At 38.8% G+C, this 22,417-nt stretch overlaps 2 protein-coding genes across 7 annotated transcripts in view; one reads left to right on the top strand and one right to left on the bottom strand.

Annotated features, from left to right (window-relative positions):
• The window catches only part of USP37 (ubiquitin specific peptidase 37), an 86,016-nt gene extending 82,073 nt beyond the window's left edge, over positions 1-3,943 (bottom strand). For 4 of the 6 annotated variants that reach the window (XR_009055038.1, XM_057744489.1, XM_057744486.1 and 1 more), the window contains exon 1: positions 3,767-3,943. The gene's annotated coding sequence lies outside the window, so the exon portion shown is untranslated. Of the gene's footprint in view, positions 1-2,196; positions 2,311-3,606; positions 3,620-3,766 lie in introns of those variants that run through there. The other 2 variants (XM_057744490.1, XM_057744492.1) reach the window with 2 other exon arrangements.
• A 235-nt stretch (positions 3,944-4,178) lies between these two features.
• Positions 4,179-22,417, top strand: part of CNOT9 (CCR4-NOT transcription complex subunit 9) — a 28,438-nt gene continuing 10,199 nt past the window's right edge. Inside the window, exons 1-4 of the mRNA XM_057746198.1 lie at positions 4,179-4,565; positions 14,039-14,218; positions 15,394-15,509; positions 17,431-17,540. Coding sequence (XP_057602181.1) covers positions 4,542-4,565; positions 14,039-14,218; positions 15,394-15,509; positions 17,431-17,540 — 430 coding nt within the window. The 5' untranslated portion in view covers positions 4,179-4,541. The remainder of the gene's footprint in view (positions 4,566-14,038; positions 14,219-15,393; positions 15,510-17,430; positions 17,541-22,417) is intronic.

Here is a 22,417-nt window from a genome sequence, read left to right as displayed (position 1 = left end):
ACCTTGATGAATTTGTGTCTTATTTATTCCCGCTACGTTTTGAAACTAAGAAAGCAGTGAAAAAGAGAGTATATCCTTTGTTGACTTTTATAAACATTGTTGCATAACGATGTCTTAAATCTTAAAATACCACTTCCACTATGTGTTTATACAAATTTCAAAAGGTGGGTAAACTTGGTTTTTACTTTTCTTTCACAACTAACCTAGTGGGCTTGTTTCTCAAATTTAGGTCTCTCAAAGCCTCAACTTTCCCTGAAGTTCTACCCAAACATTTCTCACTGCCTTCTTGAATGCTGTAACACCAACTTCAAACTCCTTTGTTCACTTAGTGAAAAATTATTTATTGAGCTACTCCAATTTGATGGCACTGTGGTAGGGATATAAATGTGAACGTGACACAGTCTACACTCTCTTTAAGAGACTCCCCAGACTTCCCTACATTTGTCCTTCTGCGGTCACTCAGGCAAAAAGATCCCAGCATCAGCTTTAACTTCATTCCACGTATCTAAAACACTGTTTTCTCATCATTACTACCCTAATTCAGCAATGCATCATTTTGCCATCCTTCCCACCAAACATTAGGTAGCATTTACTATGCACAGTACTAAACATCATATATACACTATCTCATAAGCTTCACAGTAATCCTAAAGGATAGGGATTATTAATATCTCTATTTTACAGATGAGGAAACTGAGGCTTAGAGAGATTAGGTGAGAGAGATTAGGTGATTTATCCACGGTTATAGAGTCAGTAAGAGACAAAACTAAGTCTAGCACCAGAACCCATGTTTTTAACCACTACTATATTGCATCCTCAATGATTTGTAGCAACCACTTTCCAGTCTCCGTTCTCTTATTTTTTTCTATCCAGTAAATCTTTTACCCTATAATACCCTTTCTAAAGGACTACTCCTTTTATCTCTTACTCTTAAAGTGTGTCTCCTTAACTTTCTCTCTAAAGGGGAGGGAGGGTGGAGGGGCGCTGTCTTTCTTTTGTATTCCAACAAAATAACAGGCACTTCCTAAACGCTAAAATATTTGCTATTAACGCTAATTCCCCTCCCAAACATTAAAAAAAATTTTTTAATTTTACAGTAGTAAGAATATTTAACAAGAGACCTACCCTCTTAAACACTGAAGTGTACAATACAGTATTGTTAACTATAAGTACAATGTTGTACAGCTTATCTCTAGAATTTATTCATCTTGCTCAACTGAAACTTTCTCCCAAACATTTTTAACAGCTCATCACTACCTATAAAATAAACCCAAATGCCTCTATGTTTGGCACTCCTATTTTTAATTTTTTATTTCTCAACACAAATCCTGTTCTACACACACAAATTATTAAACTTTAGTATTTTCTTCCATAACCACCACCAACCACTTACTTAAATATGGAATTTCCCTTTATATATTTTTGGAAACCTCATCTTCACTGGTCTCACAGTTTAACCTATTGTTAAAATATATAAACCACTGCTCTAATTTCTAAGGGCTTTCTTTTCTTAAAAGATCCATAAAACAAATGCACAAAGAGATAAAATTAGTGTGGTGGCTGAAAGTAGAGAGAGAAATTGACCTAGATAAACTTTATCTCTAATTCAAAGAGTCTAAAATCTGCATGATTCTATGACATAAGAACGGGTAAAATCATACAAAGCTTGAAAACCCTTTGGTTTTTTGTGTCCTTTAATTTGACTGCAGAGTGAAAAAAGATGCTTGTTATCAGATGACAAGAATATCAGTAAGCTGGTGTTTCCCAAAGACATGATAGTTCTTATATAGCAAGCTCCAATTTACTTACTCATTTAACAAATTCTCGAGGAATAGAAGTGAAATAGTTCCTAACCCATATTCTAATAGAAGACAGACTTTAAAAAATCACACAAGTAAATATATAATTAAAAGTTCTGAAAAATGGTATAAAGTTCAGGGCATGATAAGAGATTATAATACAGTACTTGATTTAAGACTGGGGTAGGTTTTTAAGCAGAGAAATGATGTGTTACTATGTTACTGCTGAATGGAAAAGCGATGCCGTTTGTTTGGGTTTGGGGCAGAGAGTGAAAGGAGCAAGAATGAAAGAAATTAGGACAACCAGATAAGAGAGAATGGAAGTGATTCAGCTTTTAACAACAATTACAGTAACAATTAATGCTCACTGGTTATTTACTCTATGTCATATGCTTACCATGGTTATTTCATTTAATCCTCATAGCAATCCAATAAGGTGATTATTATTCCCATTTTACAGATGAGAATATAGGGAATATTAAGTCCAGGTGAAACAGGACTGTGGCTTGAACTAGAACAGTGATAATGAAAATGTACAGGAATAGATTCAAGACATAACGGAAACAGAATAAACAGAACCCGAAGAGGGTATAGATACATGTGGTGAGAGAGAAATCAGGAATGGCTTTCAGGTTTCCAGACTATGTAAATGGGCAAATGGATATACCACTTAATTATATCCATAATGAAATGGAATGGGATACTGGAAAAGAAAGCATTTGGGTATGGAGAGAATTAAGACTGGTTTCAGACATGTTATATTTGAAATTCCTACCAAAAAAAATCAAGTTGAGATGTCCAGCAGACAGTTGGCTATTTAGATTTTAAGCTAAAAACAAGGGGAACAAGCTGAAAATAAAACTTCTCAAGTCATCAACATACAGGTAGAATTTAAAGCTTAGGGTGGGAGGGAAGAGTAAGGGGAGAACAAGACCTAGGACTGTACCCTGATATCCATCTTACTCTATCAAACATCTCTCACTATGATAATCGATTACTTTGATGTCAACAGGATTTTCAGTCCTCATTCAACTTTAAGCGGAATTCAACATTATTGATAACTTCTTTCACCTTTTCTACAAGACCTGTACTCCTCTATCCAGTTACTAAACACCAAGAATCCCTCAGTGCTCCATCCTAAGTCCCTTTCATTTCTAGCACTGTACTCTCTTTAGGCAATTTCATCCACATCCATAGCTTCAATTACGATCAACATGGCAGATGATGTCTATATATTATATATGTTTACTCATGTATCCAGTTCAGAGCTCTCTTCTGAACTCCAGCCCAGTGCATCCCCACTGCCTACTTGACATCCTCTGTTAAGAGAGCTTTTCCAGTTAGAGACTTGTCAGACAACGCTACCCAAAAAAACGCATTTACACAGAGCCTAAATTCTGAAAGGATTACAAAACCACTACAGGCCAACTCTCCAGGCACAGGGTTTTGTCATCAATTATCATCTTCTCTCACGGATCATGACCTAAACCTGACAACCTGATATGATGGCTAAAGATGGGGAACCAAAGGCACGAAAAAATACAATTCATGCCTTTTAGTGAGAGATGCTTAGGAGAGAGAAGGTGAAGAATAGCCAAGAGAGTGAAACAGTATCATATCCCAAGGCCTGATGGACGTGCAGCAACGGAAGTCACCTGAAGAGATAGCAAGGCTCGCTAAGGAGCAAGTGGAGGACGACGACAGCCCCCAGCAAAGAGGAGCCAGGTTCGAGTCACGGAGGGAGCGAGTTACAGTAAAGACCAGGTCAGAGGAGAGGAAAAGCTTGGGAGAAGACTCAGTGGAGTACCTGTGAAGCCACAGGGGGCATCGCGGGGACGGGGGCGGGGGCGGGCTGAGCAGCAGCGGGGCTAACTCTTAAAGAGTGAACGCCGAGTGGGCGGACCGCACGGGGCGGGGGGGGCCAGGGTAAAACGGCTCCGTTGAGACGCTCGCCGGGCCCGCCTTACCTGTGCTTGCTAGTCCGGAGCCTCGGACAGGCCTGCCGGAAGCACGGACTCCGCGCGGAGGGGGAGGAGCCGGCGGTTAAGAAGGAAGGGACGCTGGGCACGAAGGAGAGGGGCCGCTCGCTTCCCCAGTAAGGGAGAGCGGCTGATGGCGGGAACTGTGACCACACGCAAACACGCACGCACGCACGCATACCCGACGCGACCAGACGAGGCGCGTGCGCGCAAGCCTGAAAACTCCGCCCCTTCCACACCCTCGCCCCGCCCCAGTACCGAGCGAACTCTCGCCGAGGTAGCCCGCCCCTGCCCTGACCGTAGTACGCATGGGCACTTCCCACTTCACTCACTTTCGCCCTCCCACCATTTCCCTCCTACTCAGCCTAGTTGGGCATGCGCACTGCTTGTCCGCTGGGGACTACCCGGCTTTTCCCGCTCTTCACTGGCCTCCAGAGGAAGGTCAGAGTTCACGCCCTTCTCTGGAGATACCTGCTCCAAGCCGGGGATGCGGGGACTAGTAGGTGGAGGATGTCCTTCCGGTCGCGAAACTTAAGGGACAAAAGATAAACTCTAGGACTGTTAACTCCGAGAGCTGGGAGGCCGGAAGAGGTTGTGTGGGCCGGGTCAGAGGTTAAAGGTCAGAGGACTGCGAAGGGGGCGGAGCGAGCCGGAGGCGGATGGCGGCTGCGGCGGCTCATCTTCTTCGGCGGCACAGGCGTTGAAGCTGGGACGCGGGTCAGGCGCGTCCGGTGGTGGGAGGAGAGCGGCGGCCGCTCCCAACATGCACAGTCTGGCGACGGCTGCGGTAAGTGTCTAAGCCGCCCTTTCGGCCTTCTCTTCCAGCTCCCTGAGTCGGGCCGGGAGTCGGGCCTGCTTCTCCTGCCTTCAACCCATCGAGGCCCCTGCCCCCCTCCTCGCCGCGCTTGGCAGTGGCTGAGCCGGCCCCCACTTTCCTCGCCGGCCGACTCTTGCTGCCTCTGGCACCGCGTGCCGCGTTCTTTTCTGGCCCCGGGGCCTGGTCCCGCAGCCGGAGCGCCTCCTTCGCGGCCTGGAGGGGCCATTCATTGATTCATTGCGCTGACCAAGAGTTTCAGGGCGCCAGTTGCGTGCTTGGCGTTGGCGGGGGCAAGGGGACTTTTGCGGTCCGTCTGACACTGTGGGTGTTCTCGGAACTCTGCCTAGGCACATCGCGGCGGGGAGGGAATGGCTTCTAGCTTAAACCACTTGCTTTACAGATGCAAAATCCGAGACCCGGAGAAGTGGATAGTTATTATGTGTGACTTACGGTTCTCTGCGCTTAAAACCTTTTTTCACACATTTCATTTTACCGGCGTGATCTTTTACTAAGAAAAACAGATAGTGTAAATTAACCTATCTGAAGTAATCCTGTTCTCTCCCACTCATTGAGATAAAGTCCAAGCACTTTGCCTTGGCCTACAAGGCCCTCCCTGAACGTTATGTTCCTTACCCATGTTTTCAGTCTTGTCTTCTGTCACTTGCTCCGCAGGCACCAGCTACACTGGCCGCCCTTCCATCTCTTCTACATAAGCTTTACCACTCCAGGTTGCACTTTCTTGTTCCGTATTCCTGGAGTGCACTTAACTTCCCTCTCTCTTACACACACGCACACGCACACACACACACGTGGGTGTCTGGCTCCTCTTCCCTCATGTCTTGTCTAAATTTCCCTAGAGTTGCCGTCCCTGACAACCCTATTTAAAGTTCTGTAACCCCCCCCCCCCAGCTTTTCTCTGCTATAATACCCTTCACAGAATTGGTTCCAATTTGTAATTTTTGTATTCATTTACTTGTTTGTTATTTGTCCCCCTTTTGAGGTCAGGGACAGGGATCATGTGGGTCCTGTTTACATGGTTACCCCAGTGCCAGGACAGTTCCTGGCAGCAAGTAAGGGCTCAGATATTTTGCTGAATAACGGGGTATAGATGAGGAAGGTGACTACTGAAAGCAAATAGCTGTAATGGGCAGACAGACGATCATGTGATTTGAGCATGTTATGAACGCCCATCCAACTTTTTCAGATTCACCAAAGTGAGGTGACTTAAGGAGAGAGTAATATACTAAAGTTGCATTACTAGGCAAAATAGCATAAATCCTAAATAGAGGACAAAAGTTACATCAACTTTAAATTTAAAATCAAAGAGTGAGCTGAGTATGACTAGGCCACAAACAGCATTGTCATTTCCAGGGCCAGTGGCATCTCTGCCTCCTGGCACCATGTTTCTAAAGTCTCAGCAACTTTTTACAGGGAGAGGTACCTTTTATATATCTCTTAACTAGGTGACTGCAATTTGCCCAGCCTTTGTGTTTCTTCCAAATTTCACATGTAATATGGGAAGCAGCCAGCCAGAAAATGAAGTCGCTGCTGGTAGGATTCTTTAAGGTTGGCTTATCCATCTCTCAGAATCTGATTTTGTTTACTCTGGGCTCTGATATCAAGCTGCTCTTTCCCCTGTGCCTCCCCAAACTCTACCTATTCAGTTCCTTTTCAGCTGCTCCCTAATACATCTTTTGAACAGCCATTAGAGCTGTGGTTCATTACTTTAAACACTCAGTACTTTTCTTCAATTAAATTTACGCCTTACCTTTATTTAGAAATTGAGCTTTTGATATTTTTTCACCTGTTATGCTGTTTGGACTACACAAAAGCTCTGACAAGGTCATTTGTGCCACTCATTCGCTGAAATATTTGGTTAGTGAGGAAACTGAAGCAAAAAAAAAAAGTTGAGCTACCTCTTTCCCAATTCTTAATGCCTTCCATTAGGCTAAACTGCCTGTATTATTCTGATCTGGATAAAGGAACACTCATGGTATATATTCCTCACTAAAAATTGAGGAGTTAATAATACATGCAACAGTGCCTGCAGTAATCTAAACCACTTGAGAAGATGTTTACTTTTTGTCTAATGATGAAAATTTGTATTTGTGTGTATCTTTATTTCTTTTTTTAAATAACAAGTAAATCACTTCAGCTAGGGAGATAATACTATCAAAGGAGAATGTGATTACATATGAATGTAGGAAATTATTCACTAGATGGAGGAATTGAGATCATTTGGGATGTCTTACCTTTTGACTCTTTCCTTTAGTATTTTATTATGCCAGCAATTTGTATTATAGTGAACTCTTTTCATTCTTTATGGAATACATCCTAACATCTTCATTATTGCCATCACAGAACATAATTGCTTTCTCACATCTATTAAATAGCATCAGAAATACCACACAGGATTGTATTAAATGCGGATAAGAAAGTGCTCAGTGGTGGACTAGGTTCATTCATTGCTTAAATGACTTACTCCCAGACTTCAGCCTTGGGACTCTTAATTCCTGCCTCAACAAAGTAACAAATCACCTGTTATGGACCTTGAAGGTTGTTTCAGGTTAATAGAACCACAAATCTTCCCATACCATGGGTCTTCTGTAATGAATGCTATGTTAGTGATCTAAAACAGCCAAACATAAGCCTTTAGGAGATGCATCGGGTATGCTTTTGTTGTTGTTGTTTTTAATTTCACACTAATTTCCAGTGGCAGCTCTAACATCCTCAAACCCTCGTTTTTCCCTCACTTTCCACATAACCAGCAGCTGCATTAGTCATTTTATATCTCTTTGTTGAAGCAGCACTAGACTCTCAGATACCCTCCTCCTTGGCAAGTAAAAAGAACATTGTGCACTCGGAAAGATCTAATTCAGACACTGTCTCCTCCTTTGTCTCCTGTTGAAGATTTAAACAAATTGACCAACTTTTCTTTGTTTATTCACTTCCATTTTTAAAAAGTTATTTTGAAAAACATTCTGGCCCTTATTTTATAAAGATATGAGGATAATTAAGCTGATTTAGTATTTCCCTTTGGTACTATTAAGAAAGTGTGTTTTCTTGTTATGTCATCATTATGTAGAGACCCAAAGCCACATGTTGAGTCATCTCCAGACTTCAGAAAATAATCTCTATTTCAGTCTAATTCCATTTTTTAATTCACTATCACATATTCATCGATAAGAAAACCAGCAGCTGTTTTGGCCATATTTGAACAGCTGTTTGAACATGAAATTTTATTGATAGATTTGGCCATTTTCTGTTCAGGAGAGCCATCAACAACAATTTTTTTAATTTACTCGAGAAGAGGGATCATATTTCTTTCCCATTAATGGGTAAATGTGGATCTTTTTAAAGTTGTAAATATCTTCTTTTCACACTGTGTTAAGATTTTTCAGAAGTGGAAGACTATCAGTACCCTGTTTTGTTTGTGACATTTGGAGTTAAACATTGGCGACTCACTTTGATAAATATCTTGCCTGTGTTAAGCTTCACTGAAAGAAAAACATTACTTGAAATACATTTTTCACATACAAACCCTTAAAGCAGGAAAGAAGAGAATGAGTCCCTCCTGAATTTTGATAGTACTAACATTTCTTAAACACATCTGTTGAAAGGAACGGACCACTGACTTTAAGCAGGTTATAACTAAATGTATATAGTTATATATGATTGATCTTGTTTCTGTTCATGAAAGTATTGAAGATGATAACTAATAGTCCAAATCAGACTTCTCATAAATGACTTTATTTCTGGATATGTTCCAACTGTAACAGAATATCAGACTTAAAGCTCTGTTTTGGGTTCTTAGGAAATACTTTCTTCAACTTGGAGGGATACTTGTGATTTCAATCCTGTAGACCAAAAAGGGCTCACTGATTCTAGGGAGAGTTTAAATGTAATTCTGCCATATACTTGCTTGTGTGAACTTGAGTATGTTAAACCTCCCTGAACCTGTTTCCTTTTAAAATTTTGAGAATAATTTGAGGTAATACACAGTGACTAGCATATAGTATGTTCAGTAAACATTGCCTCTTATTAAAAGTTCCTATAAAAATCAAACCTAGTCTGTAGTGGAGGGCTGAGTGTGGGGTTTACTGAAGGGATTATAGAGAATTGGGGGGGATAATGGAATGTCCAGTAGTGTATCTTGATTGTGGTGGTGGTTACTCGGGTATATAGATTTCTCAAAATTAATTGAAATGTACACTTAAATGGGTGCGCTTAAAAGATTTATTGTATGCAGAGTGTACCGCAATAAAATTGATTTTTTGGTAGCCACTTAGACTAGTCTCTCATTTGTAACTAAATAAAGAAATTTTTGAGATTTTAGAGCCAACTGAGACTTTGATAATTATTTAATATAGTTCCCTCATTTAACCGATGATAAAATTGAGGCTTAGAAAAGTAAACAATTTATCCTAGGTTACACAGTTCTAGAAATGGCAAAACTGTTTTGAAGCCACTTCTAGCTCGCAATGCAGTGTGCATTCCAATTATGTACTTGTGTGTTACTTCCGAATCAAGGTCTTTCCTTTTTTTTTTTTTTTTTTTTTAATTTTTTTGGCCACACTGAGCAGCTTGCAGGATCAAACCCAGCCCCCCTGCAGTGGAAGCTTGAAGTCCTAACCACTGGACCACCGGGGAATTCCCAAGCTCTTTCCCATTCTTAAACTTGATAAAGAGGTTCTTAATCCTATGTCTATAAATGGGTTACAGGCAGGGTCTATGAATTCCCTGAAATTATGTGTAAATTTTAGGTAAAAATAAATCATGTGGCAAAACAATTTGCAATTGTGTTAGGTAGTCTCCAAAAAAGTTAGGTAGTCTCCAGAAGGGAAGTCAGATGAATGTGCTTCTTTATCACTGGACAGTGTGTGCTTATAGATTGAGTTCATATCAGCCACAGCCTCAGAAATGTATTAGTAAATTACAAATTTTAAAAATTGTAGCAATTGAACTAGGAATCTCTAGAGGTGATCTTTAAATAGAAAATTGGAGGAGGAGGAAATCTGCCCACCCTTTACTGATAGTTCCATTAGTTGTAAAATGAGAATGATAACCATGCTGCTGTGATCATTCAATGAAACCATGTTTTTAAAAGTACAGTAACAGTTCCCTCTATTTCCTCATCTACCTCACCCCCTCTTTTACTTCCCACTCCCTTTTAGGAAGACATCAATTTTCGGATTCTAACATTTTTGTGAAAGGTGTGCCTAAATGATCTTTGGGATTCAGAATGAGAGTCAGATGCATTTGGGGTTTTTATTACCATCAAGATCTATTGAGATGCTAGCTAGCATTTTGTGCTTTGGGGCTTTATTCAGGGATGATGTCCAAAATATTTTATCAATCACCTGGTAATATAAATTAATATAGAAATCAATGCATAATTCAAAATGTAAAAATATGGGAATTCCCTGGTTATCCAGTGGTTAGGACTCAGAGCTTTCATTGCCAAGGCCCAGGTTCAATCTCTGGTCAGGGAACTAAGATCCTTCAAGCCAAGGGGCAAGGCTAGGAAAAAAAAAAAGAAAAAAAGTAAGAATATTGCTCTTTTATTCTCCAAAATAACTGAATTTCCTTGTGTGTTATAAAATTTCTTCTTGATGTAGGTGGGGGGGGGGGTGTTGGTGGCTATCACTAGCTAAATTATGCCCATCTGAGCCATGATTTGACATAGGGAACTATGTCAAACTATTTCACTGACTTTTCCCATGAAAACAATGGTTATTAACTACCACATAATCTCAATAAGTAGAGAATTTCTCTTAGTATCAATGATATTGTTCATGGGTGCTGATTGTTTTTCAGATTCTGCTGAACTAACAGCAGCAACATTTTAATTTTTGTCTGAGATTTATATATATATTCCCTATCTCTGTTGTCTAGGTCAAAGGAAATAGTTTTTTGGAAAGTTGTCTTTAGATCAGACCTAATCTTTCAGGCAAGTGAGAAGGAGCATTAGCAAGGCACTTAAGAGCATGGACTCTGGGACTTCCCTGGTGGCACAGTGGCTAAGAATCCGCCTGCCAGTGCAGGAGACACAGGTTCGATCCCTGGCTGGGGAGGATCCCACAAGCCTTGGAGCGACTAAGCCCATGCGCCACAACTACTGACCCTGCGCTCTAGAGCCTGTGAGCCACAACTACTGAGCCTGTGTGCTGCAGCTACTGAAGCCCACACACCTAGAGCCCGAGCTGCGCAGCAAGAGAACCCACTGCACTGAGAAGCCTGCACACAGCAATGAAAAATAGCCCCTGTTAATCTCAACTAGAGAAAGCCCACAAGCAGTGACAAAGACCCAACACAGACTAAATAAGTAAATAAATAAATAAAATTTTTTAAAAAGAGAGAGCAAATTAAAGCATAAAAAAAATACTTTAAAAAAAAGAAAAGAGTATGGACTTTTAAAATAACTTCTCCATTTCCTCATCTATGAAATGAGGGTGGTAATGATAAGTATTTATTTAAGACAGTACCTAACAGAGTAAGCACTATGTATGTGAGCTCTCACTTTTATTTTAAGAAATAATTGTATTCATCCCATAACAAATAGGTATTCAGTGCATTTAAACTAACTCCTGCTATTAACTTTGAGGCAAAATTCACCAGGGTGATGAAAAGGAGGGCCTCTACCGCACATATTTCCTGGTACCAAACTCAGTACCTTCTCGTTGTTAGAGTAGCTGCAGAACTCATCTCCAAGTGTATACCTGAGGGACACATTACCACCCACTTGACATCTGTAGCTCTCTTAGAACCAAAGTCCAATGGAGGCTGCAGTTGCCACAAGTAGCTTTAAAAGATGAAGTATTACTGGCAGCAGGTGGTCATGGCCTTAGGGACCCCAAGTAGGCACCAGATATTGACCCTTCTGAGTACCAGCACCACTCCAGGGGCACCGTCTCTGCTGGAGTCAAGCCAGCTCTGGAAATGGAATATGTGGAGATAGGAGCTGGTGTTCAGAAGTCATGATATCCTGACTGGTGTCTACCAGTGCAGCCTGGTGTTGTTCACCTAGGGTTCCCAGGACAGGATAGGGTACAGAGGTGCTGGATACAAGTCACAGATTGGCTCTAGAGGGGGTGATGGAGTTTACTGATGGTGGTGTCTGGATGAAGGCCTCTAGTAATGACTAATCAGGATAGATACTATATTGCTGGAGCATTCTCTGTGGGGCCCTCTTTAGGATTCTGGGTCGTCCAAGAGACTGTGGGCAGGAAACCCAAAGCTAAAATTTTAGCCCTTGTTTCCACTGAGCTTTTAAGGTGATGTAATACTCTAAATAAACATATGCTATCTTCTGGTGGGAATTACATTTCCAAAAATAATTTTTAAAGTTGAAGGCCTATCTGTAGCAGCATAGAAAAGTCAAGTGCTTGGACCATACTGTTTTTGCTGTTGGGGGGCTGGGGGAGGTCAGGAAAACTACCCTGTTCCTTCCGCATTATTTAGGAGCCTGTGTTTTCTTGAGGAGCATCACTGATGGGAATTACAAAACAGCTTTTAGCAGATTACTCTGAGGCACTTAAAGAGGACTTAAGTTGCATGGTATTTTAGTCCATTTAGTAGAATACCTTGTGGTTCATTCCAGCAAGCAAGAGAAATGATAAACATTAAACTAAAAGCTTCTAATCAAGCTTCCATTTATAGAAGGCGATTGTTCAGCTAAAATAGAGTAAATGTGAGTACTCCTCAAAGTCCATCTTAGACTTCATTCTGTTCTTCAGCAAAGACAGCTGTCCTTTTTGTTCCTCATCTTTATATCTGTGCAATGTGTAGGTCATCATTCCATCACGTTAAGGTTTAGTGGTAACATGTAAATGCTGTGAGAAGCTGTGCAGAGTGGTTCAAGAAAGATTGGAATATGCAGCTTTGTACTTGGGTGAATTGAGCAAGTTAATTTCTCTGAGCATTAGTAGTCTCATCTGCAAGTGTAGATCCCTTTTTTCTACCTACCTGCCCTGTAATTCCTCATAGTTTGGGGGGAAATTAAGTGAGAAAGTATCAGGCTAGGAACTGAAATCACCATGAATTTGTTAGGAGTTTAGAGCCGGAAATAACAATGTTAATCATTTTTCTAGTCTCCCATCTTATCTTCCAGATAAGAATAATTGAGAGACTTAACCAAGGTCACAGGCCTGTTTGCCAAACGTGAAGAATTATAGAAGTGCTCAAATAATTTTGGAATATTGAGATTCTTTAGTACAATAATGAAAGCATGTTCTGTTTATGTAGTCCCTACATGAGTAAGGAGTGAGTGAATCTCCAAGGGGTGGGGGTAGAGTATGTATAAGAATCATTAGAGGGGAGAGCTTTCCCAAATTACACAGGTTTCTTGCTTCATGGAGGGGGATGCTGGAATGACTGGGGAAAGAAGAGCAATGACAGGGTGTGTGGGCAGAATTTTTTTCTTTTAAAAACCATTATAGGGCTTCCTAGGTGGCACAGTGGTTGAGAATCCACCTGCCAATGCAGGGGACACGGGTTCGATCCCTTCTCCGGGAAGATCCCACATGCCGCGGAGCAGCTAAGCCCATGTGCTGCAACTATTGAGCCTGCGCTTTAGAGCCTGTGAGCCACAACTATTGAGCCCATGTGCTGCAACTGCTGAAGCCCACACACCTAGAGCCCGTGCTCCGCAACAAGAGAAGCCTCATGCAATGAGGAGCCTGCGCACCACAACGAAGAGTAGAGTAGCCCCCACTCACCCACTCACCGCAACTAAAAAGAAAGCCCACGCACAGCAAAAAAAAAAAAAAAAAGAAGACCCAACACAGCCAATAAAATAAATAAATAAATTTATTAAAAAAAAAAAATTATAGGCACATGGTTTAAAAAAGTTTATAATATGCAGAAGATCTTATTGTATACAATGAAAAGTAAGTCTCCCATATAGATTCCAACCTTAGAGGTAACTACTGTTACCTTCTGTGTCCTTCTTGAAATGTATGTAAATGTATAAGAAAATATGTGTGTATTAATGGAAGTATATACACTGTTCTGCACCCCTTTTGTTTTATGGGGTTTTTCTGTTTCTTATTTAGTATCAGTAGAGTATAGAGCTAACTTTTTTTAAAGGTCTAGGTAGTATTCCATATAAAAATGTACCCATATATATCTAACCAGTTCCTTATTGATAGATGTTCATAGATTTCAAGTTTTCTGCTTTTAAAATAGTGCAACAGTAAACATTCTGGTATGTCTTCAGTACAGCCCAAGTGTACCTGTGGGATAAATTTCTAAATGTGGAATTATTAAGGAGTGTATGCATTTTAGATTTTGATAGATTGAATTCATTTACATCAAGTGTATATATTTAGAAAAGCTCCCCTGGTATTTACGAAAAATATATTCTCTCTAAAGGCTACTGCAGAGTAATACTTGGTTTAACGCTAATGAAACTCACATGTTTACTTTCTTGTTTTCACTTGAAGCCTGTGCCTACTGCACTGGCTCAGGTGGATAGAGAAAAGATCTATCAGTGGATCAATGAGCTGTCCAGTCCTGAGACAAGGGAAAATGCTTTGCTGGAGTTAAGTAAGAAGCGAGAATCTGTTCCTGACCTTGCACCCATGCTGTGGCATTCATTTGGTACTATTGCAGCACTTTTACAGGTGGGTGTATATCCATGACTTGCATTTCATTCCTGTTTATCACACTTGTATCTCTCTGCCTTTGCCCAAATAATTTTGAAAACTTTGGTAGGATTTTTTTTTAAATGTTAGCATTTGTAAGAATCTGTTTTAGAAAAGTCTAAGGTACTTGTTAAAATGCAGATTCTTGGTTACTACCCAAGAGATCTGATTTATTTAGTCTAAGATGAAAAAGCTGTATTTTTAACAGGCAGCTCCCCCACTCCCAGGTGACTACACTTTGAGAAACACAGCTTTAGGAATAGTACAAAATAATATTTACTACATGATTGGGGGGTGGGGTGTGGAAAGGAAGGTATAAGAACTGAAAGGTATATTCAGGGGAAAGAAAATGTTGAGCTAAAGATATAACAGCTGTGGGACTAAAGGTGGGTGTGCTTATATACTAAAGAATAAATAACTGAAATTTGATTCTGACCAGACGGTCATTTGTGGGGAATAAATTGATACGGTGTAGTCCTGAGAACCAAGATTGAATGATCATACTTTAAAATATTGTCCACAAGTCCTAATAATTAGATTAATTTTTAAAATGTTGAGTAAATTCATATTCTATCCCTACTACATGTACCCAAGAAACTAATCTTTCTTATAGGAAAATTTTCTGTGTAAAAGTTTTACTATTAAGATAAATGGAATTGTGTTCAGCAAATCATTGCCTTTTGACAGAGAATACATATATTCCCTGCTGTTTGTACATACCCCCACACATATACCCATGTTCTTATCTCCTCCTTTTTGCAGTTGGTACGTGACCAAACAGAAACTTCTTTATGAGTCACTGTGGTTGATTTACTAACACTTTCTGGCTAGCTGTCTTATCACTAGCACTTAAAGTAGGGTGTTGACAGAAGAGGGGATTATAAACATAAGAGTCCCTTAACAGATGATGCAGGATATAGGAGGAAATGTGGGTGACCACAGTTGCCTCCAGAGAAATCTTCCTGGAGATATATGTAGAAATGTCTCACATAGTCTCAGGTATATTTGTGATGAAAGGATAGGAGTATTATTTATTTCAGCCCCCCTTTGATGGTTCAGTTCTTACAGGATATGTGGAATTAAAGTTGTTTGCTTTCATACCATGGAAATTAAAGTTATTCCTTGTTCATCTGGTGCTGATTTCCGCTTTTTAGGAAATTGTAAATATTTATCCATCTATCAACCCACCCACCTTGACAGCACACCAATCTAACAGAGTTTGCAACGCTCTGGCATTATTGCAATGTGTGGCATCACACCCAGAAACCAGGTAAATACTTTGGATGAGTGTGTGGGTAGAGGTTTGCATTGAATGTGGTCCTAAACTTCTTCTGAATGATGAGAGGAGGGGCATGCAGCAGGGTGCACGTGTGGGTGTGGATCTTCAGGACTCTTCCTTTACTTTTGTTTTCCTTGAGAATTTCTGGTCTCTAATTAACCAAATTTTAGTGTAGTGACAATAGGATATCATTTAACGTTTTATAATTAATTTTTTTCCTTTTCAAATTGTGGCAAAATATAAATGACATAAAATTTATCATTTGAACCATTTTAAAGTATCCAGTTCAGTAGTATTAAATACATTCATAATGTACCACCACCACCACCATCCATTTCCATAATTCTGTTCATCCTGTAAAGTTGAAACTCCACACCCATTAAACAATAACTCCCCATTCCCCTGACCCCCAGCCCCTGGCAACCACCCTTCTTCTACTTTCTGTCTATGATTTTGACTATTCTGAGTACCTCGTTATAAATGGAATCTTATAGTATTTGTCTTTTTGTGATTGGCTTATTTCACTTAACAATGTCCTCAAGATTCATCCATATTGTGCCATGTGTCAGAATTTCCTTCCTTTTTAAGGCTGAATAATATTCCATTGTCTCATTTACTTTTTATCCATTGGTAGCAAGGAACTTTTAAAGGAGTGGTGGTCACCTCTCAGGAAAGATCAGACATACAGCTACTACTCCCTCCTGAATCCGTGGTAGGCATCACTATGCCATGCTTGAGGCACAGTGCACGGCAGTTAGTAGGAGTTCAGTAAATATTTGAACTCAGCACTTTTTCTCACATAGTAAGCCAGATTTGGCTTCAGAATCTTTTTTAACACAGGATTTTAGGCAACCTATGTAATAAATGAGAATTGGGATGCAAATTGAGACATTTTTGCCTTCCTGCTGTATCTGACAAATTAAGAAAGAGGAGATTCTGTTCAGGAATCTGCTTTGTGACATTTATAGCCTTAAGGCACTTAATAGTCATCTTACTAAAGTCTCTCCTCTCTTTGTCAAGTTTTCCTTCTAAAATCTGAGTGTTAGGTTGGCACTGACCTTTCAGAACTTGAGACATTGCTAAGAAAATAACTTTTAAGAAAGTACTTAAAAATGTGAGAGTACTTTAAAAAATTTGGGGTGTTGGCTTACCTGTAAGATGTAACTATAAATTATATATAAGTAATAGACTGTAGTTGCTGAACATATTAGCTGCAGATTAAAATGTTTTGGGGATACTTAGTGTATCTGAAAGCTCTAACAAAAAAAAGAGTGTATTTAAGCATAACAGATAAACCTTGATAGTGGCTGCTTTATTTTGTTGTCTTGGTATATAAGATTTTTGTCAGCTTATATCTGTGAATATTATTATTCACTCATAAGTTAGGTGAGGGAGGACATCTAGGAAAATCTCTTGGGCACTTAATTAAGTGCATTTTATGACCTATTTTTTAAAACTTACAGTTAGATATTTTATCAGTTTTAAAGTACTTGGTACTGATTACGGGGAAAATTGTGTGTTCTCTTAACCATTGATCTAGCTAGGGTTTTTCAGCCTTGACACTATTGACATTTTGGGCTGGATTAAGTCTTTGTGATGGGAGGAGGGGGATAAGAGGGGACTGTCCTGTGCATTGTAGGACGTTTAGCAGCATCCTGGCCTCTGCCCACTGGATGTCAGTCCCTTCAGTTATGACAACCAAAAATATCTCCAGACATTGCCACATGCCCCCTGGGGGGCAAAATCACCCCAACTGAGAACCACTAGTCTAGACTAATGACCAGTAACACTCTTTCTGAGAGATTCCTTGGTCAAGCAGTGTTATAGGCCTTAAAGAATTAACCACCTGGGAATGTTCAGAATCCTTAGAAATTAACTCTGGGCCCTGAATGTGATTATTTTTTTCTTTCAGGTCAGCATTTCTTGCAGCACACATCCCACTTTTTTTGTACCCCTTTTTGCACACTGTCAGCAAAACGCGTCCCTTTGAGTATCTTCGGCTAACCAGTCTTGGAGTTATTGGTAAGTTATTAGGATTGTTTTGCAAGTCTGGAATCATCATCATTCGTAATAGTGGTCTTAACTTAGGTGTTTTGTTTTGTCTTTTATAGCTTTTGTTCACCAATTGTTCATTTTTGTCTTTGGGGTTGAATCTAATAAATTAGTTTTTACAAATAAATGGTTATCAGGAACATGATTGCTCTTACCAAGTACCATTCTGAGTGTTGTTAATAAGGCTGTGAGGCCCAGCATTTGGGATTAAATTCAGTGTATATGTAGAGATGTTTAATAATTGTAGGGAGAGTAAAGAACAAGAGCGTTAGTCAACAAATAAAGAATATCATTACAGGAATAAGAATTTGAGTTTGTTGTCTTGGTTTGATTTTTTGTCTTTCCCATTTCTAAGTTTTTCTCCCATAATTCCAGGAATTTACCTTCAATTTTACCTCGCTGAATTTTTTGCATGCTCAAATTAGTGTTTCTACATATATTTATTATGGGACGTGTCTAAAATACTTTTTACTCAAGAAAATAATGTATCAGCCATTTCAGATCTCAGACTCCTAGGTAGTAAAATCTTTAGATTTGTGAAATGTAAATACATTCAAGAAGATTTCTTTCCTAAATTTCCCTCCCTTTTTCAGCATCTTTTTCTGATGATTTTTGCTCAACATACTAACCAAATAATAAGAACATCAATTATATAAACTTTGTTTTGTTTGGTTATTATTTTTATGTTCAACCTGTGTTCACATCCTTATGATTACAAACCATGAATCAGGAAGTATAATTTAAAAGTTTGGTATTTCTCAAAAACATTTGATTCTACTTTTAAGGAGTAACTGTTATCTCATACTCCAAATGAATGTTATTGTTTTTTACATATTCTCCCAAGTGGTACTCTAATTAGAAACTTTTTTCCCATTATGTTCTTTTCTGCTTTTAAGATATAAAAACTTCTCGTGTAGGATTTGAAACATCAGCATGATTCCAGCCAAAAGAAAACATTTATATTCATTTTTCTAATTCAAATCATCCTACTTCTGATGGTTTTGTTACTACTTTGGTTGGATGATGCAGTTAGGTGACGTTAGGATAAAGGTTGATAGTGGAGCGATGAAAAAAAAATTCTCGAACGATATTAAGCTAGTTGTCTACCCTTGCATAGAAGAATTTTAGAAACTCAGTTTCTCCCAGGTGATTTGAGAGAACAAACAGAAGTGAATGTTTGGGCCTAGACTTCTTCCTACAGTTCAAGGGTTATCAGAGAAGTTTGAATATAAATGAAGTGGTACATAACATAAATTAGAAAATACTTGAAACTGAGTAAAAATAAAAATACAACATATCAAAATTTGTAAGATGCAGCTTAAAGCAGGGCTTAGAGGGAAATTTGTAGCATTAAATGCTTATACTAGAAAGAAAGAGAGGTCTTCAGTCAGTGAGCTAAGCTTTTCTTTAAGAAACCAGAAAAAAGCAAATTAAACCAGAGCAAACAGAAGGAAGGAAGTAATAAAGAATAGTTATCAATGAAAATGGGAACAGAAAATCAGTAGTTAAAATCAATGAAACCAAAAGCAGGTTTTTGTGTTTTTTTTTTTTTAGATATAATTGATATATAACATTGTATGTTTTTGGTTTACAACATGATTGGATACAGGTATATATTGCAAAATGATCACTGCTGTAAGTGTAGTTAACATCCATCATCACAAATAGTTACAACATTTTTTTCCTTGTGATGAGAACTGTTTATGATCTCTTTTTCAAGATTTTTCTTAGCAGCTTTCAAACATACAGTACAGTATTGTTACTGTAGTCACCATGCTGAACATTATATCCCTGGGACTTACTTATCTTATAACTGGAAGTTTATGCCTTTTAACTACCTACACCCATTTCATTGACCCCCAATTTTTTATTGAAAAAATTCAATAAAATTTGGGCTTCCCTGGTGGTGCAGTGGTTAAGAATCCACCTGCCAATGCAGGGCACATAGGTTCAATCCCTGGGCTGGGAAGATCCCACATGCCACAAAGCAACTAAGCCCGTGCACCACAACTACTGAGCCTGTGCTCTAGAGCCTGCAAGTCACAACTACTGAGCCCACGTGCCTCAGCTACTGAAGCCCACGTGCCTAGAGCCTGTGCTCCGCAACAAGAGAAGCCACTGCAATGAGAAGCTCGAGCACCACGACAAAGAGTAGTCCCCGCTTGCCACAACTAGGAAAAGCCTGTGTGCAGTAACGAAGACTCAACATAGCCAAAATAAGTTAAAAAAAATTTTTTTAATAAAATTAATAAACCTCTATCCAGAACAGACTGAGGAAAAAAAAAGAAGACACAAATTACAAGTATCATAAATGAAAGGAGATACATTGTAAAAGACTCTACAGACAAAAGTATAATAATGTAATACTGCTAATAACTTTTTATCCATAAATTTGACAACCTAGACGAAATGCACAAATATAGTCTGCCAGATTGCACTCAAAAAAAAAAATATATAAGCTGAATAGTTTTTGTGGTTAAAAACCTTCCAACAGAAAACTCTAGGCCCAGATGCTTTCAACTGGTTAATTTTACCAAAAATTTAAAGAATAAATAATACCCTTCAATTCACCTAGCTTATCTAAGCAAGGATGCTTTAAGTCTATGGCAAGCTATACCATAAATAAGCATAACAGATACAGTCATTTATTATAGATGAAATTGCATATTTTGCAGAGGCAGTGAGAAAAATAGTAGGCTACAGAGAGCAGATACAGGAGTCAGAGCCATGTTCAAATCCAGATACTGTCTTCAGGCAATTTCTTTACTTTCCTTAGCCTTGAAATGCTCATTTGAAAATTGATGCCAATAATAATACTCACCTCAGGGGGTTAGTGTAAAAATTATAGAGAAAAATCCATGTAAAACATTTACTACAGTGTTTGTCATAGATAAAAGTGCCCAATAAAAAGCCTTCTCTAATGAAAATAAACAGTTATTATTATCATTTGTAATGCTTCCTTGAGAACTTAAGCTACTTTAGAAACTCACTGAATGCAAACATCACTTTTAGAACCCACTTTTTATTGGCTTTTTAAAAAGTCGGAGATCAGGGACTTCCCTGGTGGCGCAGTGGTTGGGAGTCCGCCTGTCAATGCAGGGGACACAGGTTTGAGCCCTGGTCTGGGAACTTCCCACGTGCCTCGGAGCAACAGGGCCCATGTGCCACAATTACTGAGCCTGCGCTCTGGAGCCCGTGAGCCATAACTACTGAGGCCCACGTGCCTAGAGCCCTTGCTCCACAACAAGGGAAGCCACGCAATAAGCCCGTGCACCACAACCAAGAGTAGCCCCCACTCGCCACAACTGGAGAAAGCCTGCGTGAAGCAACAAAGACCCAAAGCAGCCAATAAAAATAAATAAATAAGTTTATTTTTTAAAAAAGTCAGAGATCAATTTATTTTATACTCTAAAATTAAAATGGCATGGTACTATACTGATCTGAGGATTTCTTTTCTGAAATTTATCCTTAAAAGTTACCTACTTTATGCACAAGAAAGTTACTCCAACTTGGTTTCTGGTTTAGAAATTTTTTTTCCAAATCTTATTATAGCCACTTCTCTTTGCTCTGTTAACCTCCAAGTGGCCTTTGGCCAAATGCTATATAAGAATTGCTGTTCTACTCTGAACTGTGTCCTGAAATAGTTTTAATGGAACTTAGACTCTTAAAGTGTCTCAGGATTGGGAGAGATCTCAATTGCCATTTAAAAAAAGAAAAAAAAGAAATACCAGTTCTATAAAACACTTTCCCAGAACATGGAGAGGAGGCTTCTCAACTCTTGGTGAGGCCAGCATTACTCTGATAATAAAAACAGAGAAAGACATAAGAAGACTGTAGGCCAGTATCCTTCATGAACATAGATGCAGAAATTCTCAACAAAATGGTAACAAATCAAATCCAACAATGTATAAAAAGGATCATCATGACCAGATGGACTTTATCCCAGGAAATCATGCTGGTTCAGCTTTCAAAAATCAGTCATTATGATTGACCATATCAACAGACTAAGGAAGAAAAATCACATGATCATTTCAGTAGTTTAAAAAAAAAGCCTTTGACAAAATTCAGTATCCATTCATGATAAAAACTCTAGCAAAGTAGGAATAGAAGGGAACTTTATCAACCTGATAAAGTACAAAACCAAAAAAACCCCTAAGATCATAGTTAATGTGAAAAACTGAATGTTGTCCCCCTAAGATTGAAAACAAGGCAAGGATGTTCATTCTTACCAATCTTATTCATTCTCATCCTAGATATCCTAGCCAGTGCAATAAGGCAAGAGAAAAAATTAAAAGGCATACAAATTAGAAAGGAAAAAATAAAATATTGGCTACATTTTGTAATAACTATGAATGGAGTATAATCTTTAAAAATTGTGTATCACTATATTGTATACCTGTAACTTATATAGTGTTATTGTACAGCAGCTATACTTCAATTTAAAAAATATTAAAAAAAAGACTATTCAGAGACAACATGGTTAACTGCATTGAAAATTCTTGAAGAATCTACCAGAAAAAGCTACTACAACTAGTGAATTTAACAAGGTTGTAGGATATAGAGGTAGTATACAAAAATCAGTTACATTTTTGTGTGCTTGCACTAACAGAAATTGAAATTTCACCAAAACACATGAAAAACTTGGGTGTAAATCTAACAAGATATTTGCAAATTCTGTAGCTAAAAACTATAAAACAAGGACAAAAGAAATCAAAGAAAGCCTAAATAAATGCAGAGATATACCATATTCATCAATTGGTTTATCAATGATTCATATTGTTAAGATATTGTTCTCCCCCAAATGATATACAGATTTAGAGCAATTCTAACAAAATTCCAGTAGAGTT

This window comes from Hippopotamus amphibius, chromosome 8 (assembly GCF_030028045.1).
Source record: "Hippopotamus amphibius kiboko isolate mHipAmp2 chromosome 8, mHipAmp2.hap2, whole genome shotgun sequence".
Taxonomy (NCBI): domain Eukaryota; kingdom Metazoa; phylum Chordata; class Mammalia; order Artiodactyla; family Hippopotamidae; genus Hippopotamus; species Hippopotamus amphibius.
The sequence above is the reverse complement of the archived record's forward strand: the minus strand, read 5'-3'. Positions and strand labels throughout refer to the sequence as shown.